The 18771-nt window shown below is 41.5% G+C and overlaps 1 protein-coding gene across 3 annotated transcripts; it reads right to left on the bottom strand.

The window, feature by feature from the left end:
- Positions 1-301: 301 nt before the first annotated feature.
- On the bottom strand, positions 302-17666 carry SLC30A10 (solute carrier family 30 member 10). 3 transcript variants are annotated; one of them, XM_080616704.1, is made up of 6 exons: positions 17613-17666; positions 17420-17468; positions 9814-16228; positions 9311-9394; positions 5645-5881; positions 302-4913 (listed from the first exon to the last, which is right to left on the bottom strand). In XM_080616704.1, exons 3-6 carry the CDS (start codon positions 10496-10498, stop codon positions 4447-4449), a joined length of 1473 nt encoding a protein of 490 aa, XP_080472830.1. In that variant the 5' UTR covers positions 10499-16228; positions 17420-17468; positions 17613-17666; the 3' UTR covers positions 302-4446. The 3 variants fall into 3 exon arrangements, with proteins under 3 accessions (XP_080472830.1, XP_080472831.1, XP_080472829.1); XM_080616705.1 differs by having other exon boundaries at positions 17567-17644; XM_080616703.1 differs by having other exon boundaries at positions 17420-17627.
- Positions 17667-18771: the final 1105 nt, after the last annotated feature.

Genomic DNA, 18771 nt, shown 5'->3' with positions numbered 1-18771 from the left:
ATTTCTAACATGCATGTTCATGTCATGAAACCCAGAAGTGAGAACCACAGAGCTCTCCTATCAGTTGCAGCCAGCATCCTTGCCTGGTATCCTGGAGGTATAGACTCTAAGTTTACTCCCAGGTTAGGGAGCACTAGGCTGCTTGCAGAGGAAGAGCTTTTGTCTGCTCTCTTTTGTTCCAAACACATAACAAAAGTTGCAGCATCAGCAAACCCACAGGTTAAGAACAAACTTTACTCATACAAAGGTCTTCAAATTATCCAAACTGACACAAGCTCCCTATTGCTGACACACATCAAGCTCAGAACAACAGGTTTATTAAAAAATACACTTTATTTACAAGACATTTAAACTTCATTTTGAAAAAAAATATAACTGTACATAAGACCTTAAGTAACCTTTCACTAATAGTTAATAAAACCACAGTGAGATTTAAAATTCAGTGATTCAGCAATCATGGAAGTTAAATTTGGCACATTATTTAAATCACATAATGAACAGAAAAACTGGAGGAAACTTTTAAGCAACACAACTCCATAAATGTAACAATCATACACAGTGACATCCTCATATTAAGGTATCACTATTCAAATAAAGTATTTAACATAGAAAGTGCTTCCACTTAGAGCAGTGTTAAGTGGTAGAACCTGTAGAAATCTTCATAGGTTTTGAATGATCTTTTCAGAAACATCCCTTTTTCCTGATTTCCATTTAGTGACCCACACTTTCCCCTAAGGTGTTAATGAATGACTACCAAACCCTATTGATTTCATTGTACTTTCTCAGGTTTAGAAGCCAACCTTCTTTTAAAAGTTGGTTCATGTGGACTGTTTATAAAGAATGTGTATATATAAATATATGTATTTACATCTCAGGTTAACTACTTAGACAACACTTCTACACAGACCACAGAACATAAAATAGTCCTTGGAGTAGCTCATATCAAGACATCCATAGACTTTGGGTGGTGATCTTCACCTCAGGGAAAACTTGCATGCTGGCATACTCCCTTCGAAGTTCAGAATAAGAGGAAGCATTCAGAACAGTAAGTGTTATAATCAGGTAGGGAAGTGGGAAAGAATAGGAAGAACTAAACAAGGTCAAAAAGTGGTTTGCAATGGTAAAGTGTATCACACAGCAAAACCAGAAAGTGGGTGAATTTGAATAAAATGGAGTGCAAAAATTAAACCAGTGCACAAAAGAGGTATTTCTAAACTGTACGATGGGTACATCACCTTGCTCAGAAGGCCACCAAAACCATCCTGCTTTTCTTGAAGAGACAAAGAATATGAAAAACATTAAAAGGAAAAAGAACCAGCTGTAAAATAACACAAAGGACACAAGTTTTTGACTGAAAACCTGTAAAACAAAGGCAATACTTCTAAAAACTGCTCTTCTATGTAAATAAAAATAACTGATGCTAAGTCAAGGCTTGCATTTAGAGAGTGACAGAAGGAAACATTAACACTCAAATTGGCACATACGGTACATATGAAAAAGTAACAAAAAATTGATTCACTTTATGTAAAGACCTACAATTGATAAGGCCAGTAAAGTGCTTTTGCATTCAATACCACGGTAATTCATTCCAGATTTCACTTCTGCTCCAAAACTACCTGGTAAAGCTAACAAATGTTTCACTGTCATACAAGTAGGTGATGTTTATAACTGCCTATGGATCAGAGGGACACACAAGCTGGATAACCAGTTGAAAGTCACCTGTATTTTAAACAAACAGATTTCTTTTGCTACAGATAGTGACAGGCAACCACTGCCACAGAACCTGAATGCCATAATGATGCAATTCTAAGGGAGTACAAGAAGAGGACAGAGTAGCACAATCACCCTGCAATCATCAGAAATTTTACATTACTGAATTGGGAGGAGAAGAAATTAAGCTAAAGAGGTCAGACAAGAGATTTCATGATAGTGCAGTATGCTACAAAACTGAATCTAGAACAAGACCCACAGATGAAGGCAGATACTTGAAATATATTGTATTTTGAAATGAGGTAAGCCTACTTCAAGCAAATTAGAAGAAATATGCCAACAACTGAAGGGAAATAAGCCAGTACAAAATACACACTGGTTGGAATGAAGTCTTCTACAGATGTAGAGAGGGGCCACTCAGTACAGCCAAGCTATGGCGCACTTTAAACAAAAGAGAAAGATATTTTATTGTGGGACTAAAAGGAAGGATGCCAGGTCAGAAACCTTAGCTGAATACTCTTAAAGTCCCTACACAAAAAAACATGGCTCATCTCGTCAATAACATAGCTCTGTTGGTCTTGCTTGCTTAAGCAATAATGCAAACGGTAAATCTGCTAGTTTTCCAGACTTGAAGATTTCTATAATCCCTGGTATTTTCCTATTTATTCACAGGCAACAATTACAGTACATTCAATCAGACAAGAAAAAATGCCTAAGAATATTACTTCACTGTATTTTTGAGTTACAACACTTTTAAAAGCTTAAAAACAGATAAACATAGTTTTAACAAACACTGGCAGAACAAAGAAAAAGATGGTCCATTTTGTCAAATGCCCCAACATCATATACTTGTTTTCCCTAAACCCAAAATAAACAACACTGCCATTCCATCTTCAACCATTTAATAATATATACATATAAAAATTACCTGATTTAAGACATAAATGCATAATTATGAAAGGGTGCTTCTTTTTAGAGGGTATCTGGGAAGCGAGCTCTCCCCTTGACTTTGTTGGTATTTTGGGAGCCTTTATTCCAGATCTCAAAATAATCCCTGTAAATATATTTGTTTAAATGTCAAGGTTTAGATGTAAATAACATCTTTGTAGATGAAAATATGGACAAAAAGGACAGCACTGTCTTACTTTATGCCACACACTTTTAAAAGACACAGCAATTCTTTAAATGTTTCCTGATTTACATTAATTTGTGCAATAACTACCAAGCAAGATCCTGCTGCTTTCACCTCTGCTGCTAACAGAATCAGACTAGAGGATCAAGATTTTAATTATATTAACACATAATTTAGTTTATATTATAAAAACTTACAATGAAAAGCTATAAAATATATTAATTCGCCCAAGAATCTGTTCAACTACATATCTCAAAATGTGCTATTTAAGACTGGAATCACTGGTTCAGTAAATACCATCTCGCAAGCAGCAAAATATCCTGCTGTGTGTTGTAATAGTCATTGACTTAATGTAATCATCCTTATTAATAAGAAATTGGCTGCTTTCAAGCCAGCCTTACAAGGAGGTCCTGGTGTTTTCCCAGCCCAGGCAGGAAATCAATTTGTCCTTTCTGTTAAGGTGCCACTGAAGTAAAGATGCTTTTAATTTATAAAGGTATTCTCCTGAATAAATGAATAAAATAGGCTGCCCAGGCCACATATACCATTGAAAGGCTGCTTTTGACAGCAACATGTATTTGAAAGCTTCTGGATACAATGTGCATAGTTCCCTCTCATAATACTGCTTATAAAATTTTAAAGGGACTTTCTTAATTAATGCAATATTAAATTATGTCTTACTAGTAAAACTGTAGGATTTTAACTGTTCACAATAAACACATTAGCTTATTTATTCAGCATGAGTAATGACAGACACTCATTGTTAAAGATACTGCAACCATCCTGTGCAACGATGAATTAAGACTGTGGCTATGATACCTTCTGTTGTCAAAAGAAAAAAAGAAACACTGAGTTGCAATCACAGCAGTGAGCAAGATAAAAGTTAATTGGATGACTGCCTGTGTTTCTATTTGCTAGAATTGATACTAAAAGTATTTCTTTGCTTTCATGACAAGAAGTCTACTCTTAAGCACACTTATCTGTGATAAGGCTAGGACTCCAGTAGTAGAGAAGCAAGACCAGCTTCTGCTCTTAAATACATTCCTTAAATACAGGAATCAGTCAAAGAAAATAACACAAGTCAAAATTCCCAAGTATTTCCCATATTCCTTAGACTCTCTTTAATTTCATTCACAAACTCCACTGGCCAGAAGCACAAGCATTATGTTAAACATGAACTGTCTATGCAAAAATGGGGTTTCAGGATCAGTAAAGCATCTCTACTGAAGTCCTTTATAAATATACAGTACTTCAGCCCAGTAGAATCCTTAACTGGCCACAGGGCTTTCAGGAAATGGCTCACTTCAGCAGAAAAGGCCAGATTTTCATTCCCAGTGCCACTGGCCACTAACTGCTAGCATCAGTGCAGACTGCAAAACACCCCATTCAGTCTAACAACAGAGACTCACACATGGTTTGGGAAGGAACTGTGTTAGGCTGCATCAGAACACACTTCATGGAAATCTGAATCCTTATTTAGGTGTATTTTGGTTTACAGCTAAAGCAGAGAAAACTTTTTGCCGCATCAGCTTCAGCTACAACCCCCTTCCCAGCCAGGACACATTTGTTCTGTGAGAACATGGTGCAGAGTAGAGGGGAATTGCCTAAAGCCGTGTACTGCTCAACATGGATTTGCCATCACAATTTTTCACATTTTTAATGCTATCCTCTGCCAGTGGGTTCTCGATAGGGATTTCAACATCGTTTTTCCTGGAACCATTGTCTTTATGCACTGCAGAAAGGCAACTATCACTTTTCTCAGTATAGCCATTAGTTTTAGCCAGATGGGGTTCCCGCTGACTGCAGCACAGCTGAGAGTCACAAGCTTTTGAGATGCAGGGAGAGCTGCACAGTATCTGGGAGTTCTTGTGATCAGTGTACTCGGGCTGGATGGTCACAGAATGGATCCCTGCATCATGGAAAATCTTCCGTATTTTATAAGCAGCATCTTGGTAATCGGTAGGGGTTTGGCACTTGATGTGAAGGGTAGCAATATTCTTCCCACCTGCAAGCTCCCAGACGTGCACCTCATGAAGGCTGCTCACCCCTGGTACACGAGCTAGTTCGTCAGCTGGAAAACATAAGAGAAAGATATGACAGGCTTTGGTGTATGGGGTAATTACTAGATTTCTCATTAAGATCTCTATCTGTAAGCAGACACTCTTATTTTGTGCACTTACACTTATTTTATGCTTAGTAAAATATAGCTACTCCCAGCTGCCTTCAGTTCACCCTCCAGATGGCCGCACAAGCAAGTCACCCTTCCTTTTGGGTTTATCCATCCCTCGGGCTCCTTTATGGCAATTTACACAGAAGCAATGATGGAGCACCACTTCCTTGGCCAAGATCCCACATCTTCTGGTGTCCTTAGCCTTGAGCATGGTGGAATTCCAGCAATAACCAGTGCTACCCCACAATTAACCAGTGTGAAATATGCCAGAGAGCTACAAAATTAACCAGCCTTAATGGAAATTTCTAAGCTGTTTTGGAAGCCTCTTAGAAGAAGGGTTGGGAGATACTGCAATTCAATGTTATTTCTTTCACAAACACCCCGCACAAAGCATTAACAGCTCAAGACCTGGTACTTTTGATGTACTGTTAGAGTACCACATTCTCAAAATGCATGCTTTAACTAATCCAGAGAGATTTGAGTCATGTTGCTAGGACACAGGCATGTGACTATTTCTCACTGTTCTTGAGAATTTAGAGCTGTTATGAGTAAATAATCCAAACATGTCATTCCAGAAATAACCTATGCATTGAAATATATCATTAGAATTAATAGCAACAAATTTGACTTACTCAGTAGTTGCATATTAACACCTTTGGGAACCATTTGCAACAAAATAGTTGAGGTCTCCTTGATAAGTGGGAATGCAGAAGACAAGATGATGAACACCATAATTATTGTGAGGCTTGGATCAATGTAGCACTGCCAGTTACACGGAGCATCCCCCAGAGGAAGTACATGGAAGATTGTAGCAGCAACTACCACAACTACAGATCCAAGTGCATCTCCCATAACATGCAAAAGAACACCTGAAACAGATGGTACAACTTCCATTAGTGGGGGTGAGGGAGGGTTTTTTTTGGGGGGAAGTACAGTAATGCTGCATTTTTCAAGTCTGTTCCACTTGACATGTAAAAAAAGCAATTTCCCAGTCATTAATATCTTAACTGATACTTTCAGTAACAGCTTTCAGGACAAAACAGCAAGGGAAATACTGACTGAACCCCAGCTGCTTAAGTGGGATGCATTATTAAACATGTAGGGTATGCTAGCACTGCAGTCCAACTGCAATGCCATGGCAACGTAGAAAGTGTTGGCTTAAACGCCTGCGGATTATTAAAAGATCCTGGCACATTAAACCTCATTTCTCAATTAAAAATTGATGACTAAATATATCCATTCTACCCTGGAAGCTAAGAGAGACACAGACCACTCCCTGTAATAGTTATTTTCCTTCATCAGCTTCTATGACACTACTGAAACCTGAAAAGTTACCTACGTGAAAACTAAGCTCACTCCCATGGCTTCAAATGTCCTCAAATGCTGATTTTGAGATCAAGCTTGATTACTAGGCATACTAAAGCTTGTCCCACTAACACTAGTAGCCCTCCAATCCCCCCAAAAAATCAGAATCAGGTTTGACAGTCAGTCACATGCACAACATAGTTTAATATGTGCCTGGACTACTCTAAATTGAGAGGAACGCTGGGTACCACTTTTTACATCTATAGATATGTTTTTGCACTGAAGGTAAAGACACAAAACAGGCTCCTGTAATAACACATTTTTAGCTGCCCTTTCAACTACAATGACGGAAGTAATCTTCTTGCTATAAAGTCACAATAACCCAAGAACTTTTTTCTTTTTACTACTTTACATCATTTTCCCTCAAATGCACTCTAGTTTTGTCAGTCTTTACTATTTAGACTCAGGTTCATTCAACCCATGCCTAACTCATAACATTTCTCAGTATATTAAGTTCATTTCTTTGCCAATACTTCTTACTGTAAGCCTGTGAGAGAATGCAATGGACTATCTCCTTTCAACATCCTTATGACAAGCACTTTCAAGAGCTTCAGTCTATTGGCATCACTTCCTCTGGGCTGGAGAATCTGCAAAAGGCTCCCTCCCAAACTCATTAACAACACAGTGAAGAGTTTTGGCTGCTTGGTGATGCTAGTCACTGGATTAAACCTACAGCTTTGCCTGTGCTGTTGTTTCTTGCCAGCTCTGTGCATGAACATTGATCTTCTGCATGATAAATAAAGGCAATAACCCTGGAGTTCCTCTGAATCACTTGGGCCAGATAAGAAAAGTACAAGCTTCCAGTGAGTCCCAGCTCTTTCTGCTGGAATCAGGCATGTTCTGCCCCTTCTGGCAGACTCCCGCAGGGCTTTACTCCTCTTAACAGTGTTGCAGTGTTCCCTTTTTATTTACAAATATTCCTGATTCAGCACAGGCTATCAGCTATTGCACGAACAAAAGGGACAGGCAGGATGCAATTGCCAAGGAAACGAACTGGAGAGCACAGCTTAAAGAGAACAGGAAAACGCTTCAGAAAGTCTTCTTTTGAATGAAGAAGAAAGTAAAATGTGTCAGAATTTTGATAAATTATGAATTGAGAATACAGAATTTGGAGAATTATTATTTTACATTACTCACATCATTAATATGTACATCTTAGTTACACATCACATAACGAGGGCCTAGACAGAAATCATTTCCCTACTGATCCCCTAAAGCTCTGGTTATTGGATAGAACTGAAAATCATGCTTTATTTAATAAAGCCAGTCTGGTAGGTTGATAGTAACGCATAGTTTCCAACAGCTTGTGTTAGAAAGTCTGAACTACTTTGCATATGCTCAGGAAATAAAAGGAATAATTTTATACTACAGTAATTAGTACTGTTGGGCAGAATGTATGGATCCCTGTTCCTACCACTTTTAAAATCCATTTTCTCCAGCAGTGCTTTTCAGGGAGGCTCAGATTCTGTAATACGCAGGAATTTTTCCAAGTGATCATGGCTATGCAACTAATCTTCAAAGGTAAAAAAACCCTAGGTTTTGAATTTCTGTAGCAAGGAATACTTGTAAGGACAATACAAAGACTTTGCAAAGATGACACACTGAAGTAGAGAAAAAAAAATCTCTTTCTAAAAGCCAAAGATGACAGGTATCTTAAAATAACTGACGCAAAACTCTTTATCCTTCAGACGTCTTTCAAAGTTTCCAGCGTCCGTATGCTAAGCACTGTCATTCAGGCAAGTAAGGCCTTCTCTAGAATACACTCACTGGTTTCTTATTCTTTCCTCCTCCATACCTGAAAGTGACAGTTTGCTTTACCTGCTCCAATACCCTTACCACTATAACGCCATAATATCCAGTGACACCGATCTCTAGACATTCAGGAAAGTGCTGTGGCTGTAGCACATGGTTTGATTTCCAAAGGGTCTTCCTTGAAAGAGAGGTGGACAGACACACAGAAAACCCAACCAAACAACAAGTGCCTGACTGCCACATTGACCTCTTAAGCTGAATTCACATGATGCCAACTTACAGGACTTTGAAGGAATATCAGATGCAGCCTGAAACTATCATTCTGCTGAAGGAATATCTGCTGAAGGAATATCAAATGAAACTGACGGAATATCAACCTGAGCAGCCTGAAGCTATCATTCTGCTCCAGCTTTCCAACAGCCCTTTCCTTGGAGACAAACTCCATGTGTAATCTAGTCAAAGATATCTGCTTTTGCCTCAGCTTAGAGTAGGTATTTAAATGTGTATACATTATAAACACCTATACAGAGAGGGAGAGGGACACTTGGTTAATTTCTCCCCAGCAGCAGCTATGCCAATTTGCTTCACAGATACCCAGAGACCTGCTGAATTACAACGTAAGAAGGGTTAATCCTACCACAGACTCTCTCAGGGACAAGTTCACAGTTCAAGGACCAGCAAAAATACTGTGCTGGAGTATCACCTCCAGCACCTTTTTCCTCGTGCTGACAACAAAACCTGGGGATTTAAAGAAGTTCCATTGCTTGCCCTAAAGCATTTGAAAGCTGAAAACTGCTCAACTGCTACAGCAGTGACAACCAGCAAAGCACCTCACATCTACCTGGCTCACCTTCCTATAAAGCCACTAGTGACTTGAGCTTAGGGCAATAGGCTTTGTCTCCTTTCCAAGATGTTCAGCTGCACTCTTCTAAATAATGAAAATCAAGACATGAGCACCCTCACAGCCAAATCAGCACCACACTGTTTTGTTATTATCTATGCTATTTCATACAACCAAAACCTTTCTGCTAAAGATAACTGGGTCTATGTACACAGAAGAGCCCTGGGCTTTTTCTCTATTTATTACTGATATTTGGTAAAAGTAAATAGAAACCTGAAATGGAAATCAGAAAGTGTTTTAAAGTTAATGACAATATTAGCAGTATACTCCTGTGCTGTACCTCTGATGTTCAAGGCTTCAGACTTCTTTTCTTTTTTCTTCCCAGACCCCTCCTCAGGGCTTTTTTGGTCATTGGGTGAATCACCTGCATTCAAAGAAGAAACGCTGTGTTGTGTATAAGTTCTACAAACAGAAAAAACATCAACCTTCTCAAAACCAACTTATTTCAAAGATGGCCAGAAGAGAAATAAAAACACAGACAACAAAACAAGCCAAACCATTCTCCACACGGCAATCTGAGCAACACCACCTCCTTCCCCCCAGCAGCTCGGTGTAAAGTACAAGGTGAAAGAGGCAGCAGCTGTGTGAGTGAGTGACAGACACAGCGTCTGAGTGTCTTTGTGACCCTCCCCAGGGCCTATGGGTGGGCTCGGAAGGGTTAGGGATGAATCCAGCAGGTCCCAAGGGAAAACGGGCAAGAGAAAGGGCACAGGAGAGATGTGGAAGGGTGGGAAGCGGGGCACAAGGGGAAGCCTGGACGGCGAGGCTGCAGCCGAAAGGCACCTGCTTCATCGGCCTCCGCGGCTGGGGCACCGCTGGGCACGGCTGGAGCGGGCATCGGGGCTGGCGGGCGGCGGCGGCAGCAGGCGCCCCAGTCCTGGAAGACGAGGAGCCCCACCAGGTTGACGGCGAGGCCGAGGGTGCCGACGATGAGCACCAGCTGCGCGTCATCGATGGGCTCCGGCCGGGCGAGGCGCAGGATGGCCTCGACGAAAATGGTGAAGCAGAGCGCGGTGAGGAACACGGCGTTGCTGAGGGCCCCCACAGCCTCAGCGCGGCTGTAGCCGTAAGTGGCGCGGGGGCCGCGGCGGCTGCGGCGGGCGATGCGCCCCGTGGAGAGACCGACGCAGAGGGAGATGAGGTCCGAGAGCATGTTGAAGGAGTCGGACACCAGCGCGATGGAGTTGCCCAGGTAGCCCGACACCAGCTCGGCCACGAAGAAGCCGGTGGTAATCACCAGCATGAAGATGAGGCGGCACGTCTTCCCCGAGTACCGCCCCATGGCCAGGCCTATAGCCGGCCGCTCCCCCTCCCTCGGCACCCCTCTCCGCGTTAACTCCGAGGCATGCCCCACCGCCAAGCACAACCACCACCACCCTCCCGCAACAAGTGCGGCCGCCCCAGCCCTTAATTCCACCGCCCGCAGAGCTACGCCCCGCCCGCCGCCCAGCCCCGAGGGGACGGACATGGGCGCCCGCCCCGCCCCTCTACAACCGCCGGTACCGAGCGCTGCGCGTTACCTGAGGTCGCGGCGGTACGAAATACAGCAGATCCGAGATAAACCCGCAATAGAACGGCAGCGGGGAGGCACCGGGGGGACGACAGCCCCCTCGGGAAGGGCAAAGACATCCCGATCAAAGGGAAAGGCTACACAAGATGCCGGGTCCCACCGCGCTGTCCAAAGGTAAAGGTTAAGGGTGGCGAGGCGCTGGCACAGGTTGCCCAGAGAAGCTATGGCTGCCTCATCCCTGGCAGTGTTCAAGGCCAGGTTGGACAGGGCTTGGAGCAACCTGGTCTAGTGGAAGGTGTCCCTGCCTGTGGCAGGGGGTTGGAACTGGATGAGCTTTAAGGTCCTTTCCAACCCAAACCAGACTGGGATTCTATGACAGATCAAACAATTAAACTCCTTTAGCACTTTATTGGTTGCTTAAGTGTCAAATCAAAGCACAGAGTGCCATCTACAGAACAAGGTGATTTCCTGCCACTAGCCTTTAAAAAAGTATATAAAATAGTACTTCAGTGGGCATGAGTCTATCCTCATCCTCTGAGAAAAACAATTCCACACTTTATTTAACCTACAGCATAGTTCATAAGAAGCATAACAAGTGAATAAACCTCTGCCTTCTATTTGTAGATTATTAGTTTTGTTATGACAGTTCTCAGGAAAGTGACACCCCTGTAAGTGGAAGGAGGACAGAGCCAACTGCTAATACAGCATTGTGAGATGGCAGGAGCAACTGAATAATCAAAGGAGGTGCTGCAAAGTTAACTCATCCTCAGCTGTGGGTTCTTAATAACAGAACTGAGCCCCAAAATAATAAACTTAAATGAAAGACATGAGACCTAAAGAAAACAATGTCCTTAAAGTCATATCCTGCAAGACGATCCTGGTGTATTTCAGTTATGCAAGGGGCTGGAGCTACTGCTTCAGCAACTACAATCTACACTGAAGTGCCATATCAACCATGCTTAACAAAGCATACATCACTATCAGATAATAAACCAGCACAGCCAGGGAACACTATCACGTTCCTCCCACCAAAGGTGGTGTTCTGTACAACCAGATATTCATTAAAGGCTTTGGGAGTTCCTCCTTCATTCTGCCTCTGAAGCAATTGCATTGTTACTGCTCTTAATGGAGTTTGAGCCCTTGTCTGAATACATCTTTTAAATAAGGCCTCTCAATGCTACCTACATTCTGTGTACGCAACCAGACACAGGATATATCTTAACCTCTGGAGTGGACTTTGGTTGCCACTCTAGGGATAACCTCCTGTGTATCTGCAAGGCTTAACACACACAACAGATACAATTAACTGGAGATTCTTGCACGTCCCTCACACACTCAAGGCCCAGGGAATGGCAGTACCCTGCAATGTTCAACGTAAAAATGCGTAAAAATGAAGGTATTGAAAAGAACTTTACCATAAAGACAAACACAACAGTGGGAGCATGTAGCATAGCTTACATCAACACACATTTCAGCTCTATAATTGCATCTACTGACATGAGAGATTTTAAACAGCGGTGCCAAATAAAAAGCAGTGTGAGATAAGCAGAACAAAAAGAAGAAGATATACATAAGTTATAGGAAGTTAAATAGTCTGTTAGACACAAACTTTAAACCGACAGACTCTATCTGCTTTTCTGTAATTAACGACAGAAAATTCTGCCTCTGGCACTTCACTTGCAATCAAAAATACAAATCCACTGAAGTTCATTGCACCTGCATAGAGCTGAAAAGCATTTCCAGCAATTCTTATTTTAGGAAGATGTATAATGCAGTAGCTGGAACATCATTAATCCTGTTGTGCAAAATATACGTTAAATCTCTTTGAAGAAAACAACCCAACGTCTCATTGTCCTGAATTCACTTCAAAAAACTAAAAATATCACAGTTATTTTGCAGAAATTGTGCTAAAAATACTATTTTCACCAAATAAGGCTGTGACTAAGTCCTCTGACATGGAACACAACCGCAGATGACACTGAAGAAGCCAGAAGCAGCACGTGTTCACCAGAGCCTCAGCTCTGAAGCCTCGTATGCTGATCCACTGATTCTTCCTTCTTCCACCTGTCAAGCTCACGCATCTCAATCTGCTTCTCATGGTAGAGAGTTAGTCTGAAAGCCACACACTGAGATAGGAATAGAGCAATGTCTGTGCTGGATTATACCAGAGTCTATCTCTGAACTGCATCCAGTTCCCATCTACATCTTTTGGAGATGAGGGAATCAAACCTGCAGAGTCTTCAAAACACAGGGCAGCCACAGATTCATACAGAGTCAGAGGTCCCAGCAGCTTCCTTTACTCCTCCCTCAGTACTGCACCACATTTGATTCACTTCTGTCTTCTGAACACTTAGCAAACAACCTTATGGAACTGATAAGTCTCTCCTGCTTTCTGTTTCTCGACTTCTGACCAGCTATTTATCCACAAAAAGCCCTTTCCCTTCATGATGTGGCTGCTTAGAAAGCCTCTTGGAAATCCAAACTTGTGCTTATCACACAATGCATACAAGCCTCTCTGGCCTTCTTCATCCAGGTACCACAATCACTTCAAGACAAACGACTCCTAAAACTATAATCTGAACAAAGCTACATTAACATTCTTAGTGGGGACCTTGTATCTTTCAATGGCAAGAACAATTAGTTTAGCTGAATCCTCAGGATAAAGCATGTGTTAACCCCTGTAGCTCTTTTGAACCTTGATCTTCTTCCACATAGTCCAGAAGAAAGTCTGAATCCTGCATGTAAGCAGCACCAACACCTTTACCATTACTTGCAGCATCAGAACGTTTCATCTCAAATCCTTTTACAAAGGAACTGTGTTTCTGACCATCCTGCAGCATGCATGATCTCCTTATGTGTTTTACACTGTCTGCAGACATTCAGCAATGGTATGTTACAGTTCCACTTGCTCATCCCATACTGAGATTGTCTGAGCAAGCTATGTATCATTAAACCAATCAGTCCAAATATCCCAGTCTCTGCTTCTACCGATGCTGAGTTGAACAAGTCTCTCTCAGGAGGTTCAGAAAAGGTTGTCCAATGCTTCAGTTTTCTGAATCTTTTGCCAACTTTAGTTTCAGCTACAATACTGCTCTAAAAGCTGTTCTTGCAGTTTTCTCATCCTAATCAGGAGCAGGAATTGGTAAAATTCCTATTAACTGGTAAAATTACTACAAACAGGACAGCTTTCCTTCTGAACCCCAAAGGTGCAAAGCACTCCTGTAAGATTCAAGATTTCTGTGTACCAAGTTTTTAAAGTTCTCAGCACACCAATTTTACACACAGCCATTGGCAGTCAGACCTCAATAGGCTATCCCCCCCTGTGGCCATAAAGGGGTGTTTAGGTAACGGTAAGAGCAGAGTAAGTATATATGACACTTTCCCATAATACTCTTCTACCTTTCAAGTATTTCCAGCTCAAGAGAGTTTCTGAGCTATGTATCTGTATTAACCAGCCATCAACGGGTTTCTGGTCCATGCTAGTGCAGCCTCTCACTCACTGATGCAGACTTCAACATTGCTTGGCAACAAGCTCCACACGTCTTCTCATGGTGTGAAGAATCACCTCTCTCATTGCTTTGAACTTGGATCCCACTAGTTTCATTTAATATATCCTGGTTCTTTTATCAGAGGACAGAACCAATAGTTGATGACTACAGACCTTCCCTATGTAGACTTCTGTCACACCCTCCTTAAGCTATCTATTTTCAAGGTGACAGGTTAAAATCCACTTAGTTGTTCCTGGCAGAGGAGCCATTATGAGCCTTTTAAATTAGGGTATCTCTGTATTATTATGAAATATGACAGCACTAACAGCAGTAACAACAGTAATTTTCTTCCATTGCCAAATGAAGAGTGAAAATAAGATCACTGGTGGCCTTGCGGTGCTATAGAATTTAGATACTAAAACAGATCATTAAAATGAAGAACTAATTGTGAACACTGTAATTAAGAGAGATCACTCTTCACCCTGCTTATCAAAGTCCTGGCAGAGATTACTTTTTAACCCATCATAAAAATGATTTACAAATAATATTTCATCAGTTATCTGGAAGAAATTAGAATTAAAGAAACAAACACCCACATGTACATGATAAAGGAGTCATGCCTCTTTAAGACTGTGGGGATAAAAGTACTACATTTGCACTAAAAAGCTGAGGCACATCACATTTAAAGGCAGCATCTCTACCTGTAAGAGCCTGAAATGCAGCGGGTAGGTGAGAGTGGACCTTTAAACAAGATTCCTGAAGGATCTCAACAAGCTTGTGAAGCTTGATGTTTTATATTCGGAATGCTGGGCCAAATTCATAGCAAATCTAAAACTGAAACCTTGTGGTTGGCTTCTGCCACAGATAAGTTTGACCATGAAATAAATCACAAAACTAATACTGATCATCAGACCTTGTTGTGGAAGATGGTTAGCACAAGAGTATTCCCTTTGCAGGTGGTTTGTTCGTCGTTGTTTGATCATTTTACTTGTATCTCACTCTCATTCTGCTCAGAGCCATTTCTGCAAGAGGAGGATGGGGTTTCCTGGCATATGCTGAAGAGCTGGGAAACCAGTTCATGAGGTCTGCTCCAATCTAGGGAGCAGAAGCCTTAGTTTGCCCTCCAGCAAGAGCTCAGCAGTCTGGGCAGGATACAGAGGTGAATGTCCCTGGCTTCTTTAACAGCAGCTGTGACTCTTCATGACAGTCCTGGGAAGAGACCATAGTCTGTCCAGACACAGAGAACAGATTTTTTATTCCCTTCCAAAGAGAGCTTGAACACACTGGTAGGTCAATCTGAAACGATCAGCCTCTGGGATTATTTAATTACTAGCCTGGAATATGTTTTTTTTTGTTAGGTATTTTTTCTATTTTAAGATGCTTGTTCAGTTTGTTAGTTATAAGCCACCATTCCCTGCTCTTAATATCTAGCATAAAGAAACCTTTTACGTACTTTAAGATGGATCCAGCCAGTATCTGCTCTAGCACCTGGATAGTGCTTCCCTGAATATTTCAAATACTTGATAATTCAATTTGAAGAAGTGTAGTTCTGTTAAGTTTCCCATATAAATGTATGTGTGTGTGTATATATTTACAACCCATATAACCTTTTCCTACCAGAAAAAGGACTTGCAAAGAACATGAAGAGGAGGAAGCCACTCACTGGTTTCACCATTGTAATTTACATTGAGTTCTACTGCAAAATCCTTCCTTTTCTGTCCCAGCAGCATTTCTAGACAGAAGCTGATACCAAACCTGCACCTGTAGCAAACTCTCTGCTGAAGAGCCTTCCAAATAAAACAATTGCAGTTAACATAATATAACATGTCAGCCTTTAAAAGCACATTGTATTGAATCTGTCCATGACTTTGAACTCAGTTATCTTACAGTCCTTTTATTTCCTTCCAGCTCACCACAGATACTGTGAGGTAACTCAGGCAGTCCATCCATGCCTTCCCTATGAAAGTGGTTCAAAGTTGAGAGCGAATGCAGTTACCCAAAGTTCACTGGCACTGGTACGGTTGGAATCTAGGTTCAGAAGTTTTAATCTTACCTTTATGCTGTTGCTAAACCATTCAGGGGTGCTTTGCTTGCTTTACTTACAGTTTTCATTCCACACTTTCCATTTTGGACAAACAGTAGCCCCAAAAAAGCTTTCGCTTTTGCTTGTTTTGATGCAAAGCTGTCTCCTTGAAAACAACTGGGGAAAGTAAAATGTATCTCTCTTAGATTATCTTCTGAAGTTCCTTTTAACCATTCAAAACAGACCTGAAGAAAATTCAGTGAAGCTTGTTGCTAAATGAACTTCCACAGTCTCTTCCCATCTGTGTTGTCTTTCTTAAAGACTCTGGACTATAGCTTCAGCTAATGTAAGTTAACACATGCTACCTTTGAGGTAGCTGCTCAGAAAAGCTTTGGAAGTACTCGGTGAGGATTATTTGGCACACTATTAAACTAAAGAAGACCGTCAGAAAATATACATGTTCATTCTTAGGTATCCGATAAACAAAATTAGCTTGAGAGTTTCTCTTGGCTCCTTTTATCCATTTGAGAGGACTCTGTCCAGGAATGCTGCAGAAATCAAAGCCAGAAAATCTAAATATTTAGTTAGAGTAGGCTTTGGTTACCTGCATGCCAACACCTATGGGATTTATGAAAATCTAAGTATGCCCCTTCATTTATGCATACCACATTGGCAAGCATTTATTAGTTGAATACCACACTGCATTACACAGACAGCATAAGTTCATGAGGATGAGGATGTATTGCATGAATGAAGCAGTCGCCTGTTGGTAAACTCCAGCACTGCCGGTTTGGTACTGAATGCCATCATTCATGAAATGACATGGAGTGTTTACTGCAGGGTTGGTGGTTTTGGGGAAAACCAGCATCAATTTGGTGAAGATAAACTCAAAAGAGGCAAAATAGAGGTAGTAATGCTGACCTCCAGTAAAAGCTTTCAGGCTTTTCAGGTGTGAGAAGCCTGGTAAGCCAGAAGTTTGTTGTTACAAGTGTTACACCCAGAGTTCCTTCCGATTCCTTAAAAAGGCCTCCAAGCCAAGACGGGTGCAGTTTGGCACCCTTTAAGCAGTACATTTGATGAGAGAAACCCTTTCAGATCAGGGAACTTACTTTTCCTCTTCTTAAGTGCAGGTGAATTAAGCAAACATGAAATTTTTCACACTGCCAACCTAAGCAACTGAAATCCTCTGCTCCAGATCTCCAATCCCCAGAGAACTTTTCTTTCATGCAGTATAGACTGTTGGGTCTGCTGAATCAGAGAGCACCGCTGCAAATACAATTGCTCCTCACAATACCTGCACATTTCTGTTCATCAGGTCTCCACTAGGAAGTGCAATGGCATTAAGACATAGATCAAGCAGGCACTTACCCATTCATTTTGGCCTATAAATGTTCTCACTTCCCCTGGGATCAGGATGCTTGCAACAAGATGTGACAATTTAGTTCAGAATATTATAGCAACAAATCCTCTCTAAGTCACCCAGCCAGTTAAAGCTGGTGCCCCCTCTTCACTCACCCCCAAATCTCTTCTACTTATAAAAGCCTGGAAGAAAAAGACACACCTCATAGCAAGCCTCAGGCTGAACAAACTCACTCTGCATAAGAGAAAGAAGGTATGTTTTCCATTTTTGTAACTGCTAGCTCACATGCCAGCTCTTATCTGAGAGGCCGGCTCCTGGTGCACACTGAGATAGGAAAATCAAGACCCAACAGAAAAAGCTTACACACATGCCTGCTAAATTGCACCTACCACAACACAAAAGCAAGCCCCTTGGCTGCTAACACAGAACGTGTTTTATATATGAGTTGTGAACTGTGTGAAGACCAGGAGGTATCTCATGAGATTAAAGCTGCTTCCCACAGTCCCAGCCATTTTATGTGGCTCAGTATCAGACTGGTTGGGCTGGGTGACATCTTCTTAACTTCCTGCCTCCCTCCCACCTCCCTGTACAGATCACATGACGACAGCACAAATGTTTTCTCCATGTTAAATCTTTATTCATTTTCCCAAGACAAACAACAGAGAATTGCTGTGATCAGACTAATGCGGTGCTTTCCAAACCGTGGTTCCCTGGCAGTTTAAAACTCTGTATAAATGAGTAGAAGAGACAACTACACAAACAAGAGCAGTATGATCTCTGTGTGCAGTAAAACATGCTTCTGTATTTCTATGACTGACTGTAAAGGGCACCGCCAATATTAAAGTTGTCAGGTATTTATTACAAGAGCCTGATTCATATTTTTTCTTCTCAGCTGATTACTTACCATATTCTTCAATTTTGTGCCAAAACTTTCTGTGTAAGATGCAAGACCTTAAAATTGACAGAAAACTCGGGCTAAAGCTGCTCTGTCATTTCCAACAGCAACAGCAGGAAAGGCGTTTCATAAATGTTAACTTCTAGCAAAAAATTTCTTAGGAAAGCTTTAATATTTCTATGTTTTAACAAGTACTTCCTGGATTTTAAGTCAAAGTAATAACTAGTGTGTGCTGCCCTCCATGGTGCTATGGATGGCCCAGCTGGCCCAAGAACCTCTATACAGCAGCTCCTTGAGAGTGTAGGCATTTGCTTTATACCTGTAATAGCTGCTCTTGGCCAGCATCAAAAGAAGGAACAAGGGAAAGTCCTCCCCATACTTTTACCAACCTCTCCTCTTAATCCTAACGTAGTGTGGGGAACTGCACTGTGTGAATCAAGAGCAAAAGGGCAGCAAGAACCAGAA

This window comes from Psittacula echo, assembly GCF_963264785.1.
Source record: "Psittacula echo genome assembly, chromosome: 4".
NCBI lineage: Eukaryota > Metazoa > Chordata > Aves > Psittaciformes > Psittacidae > Psittacula > Psittacula echo.
Note: the sequence above shows the minus strand (reverse complement) of the source record. Positions and strands in the feature narration are given on the sequence as shown.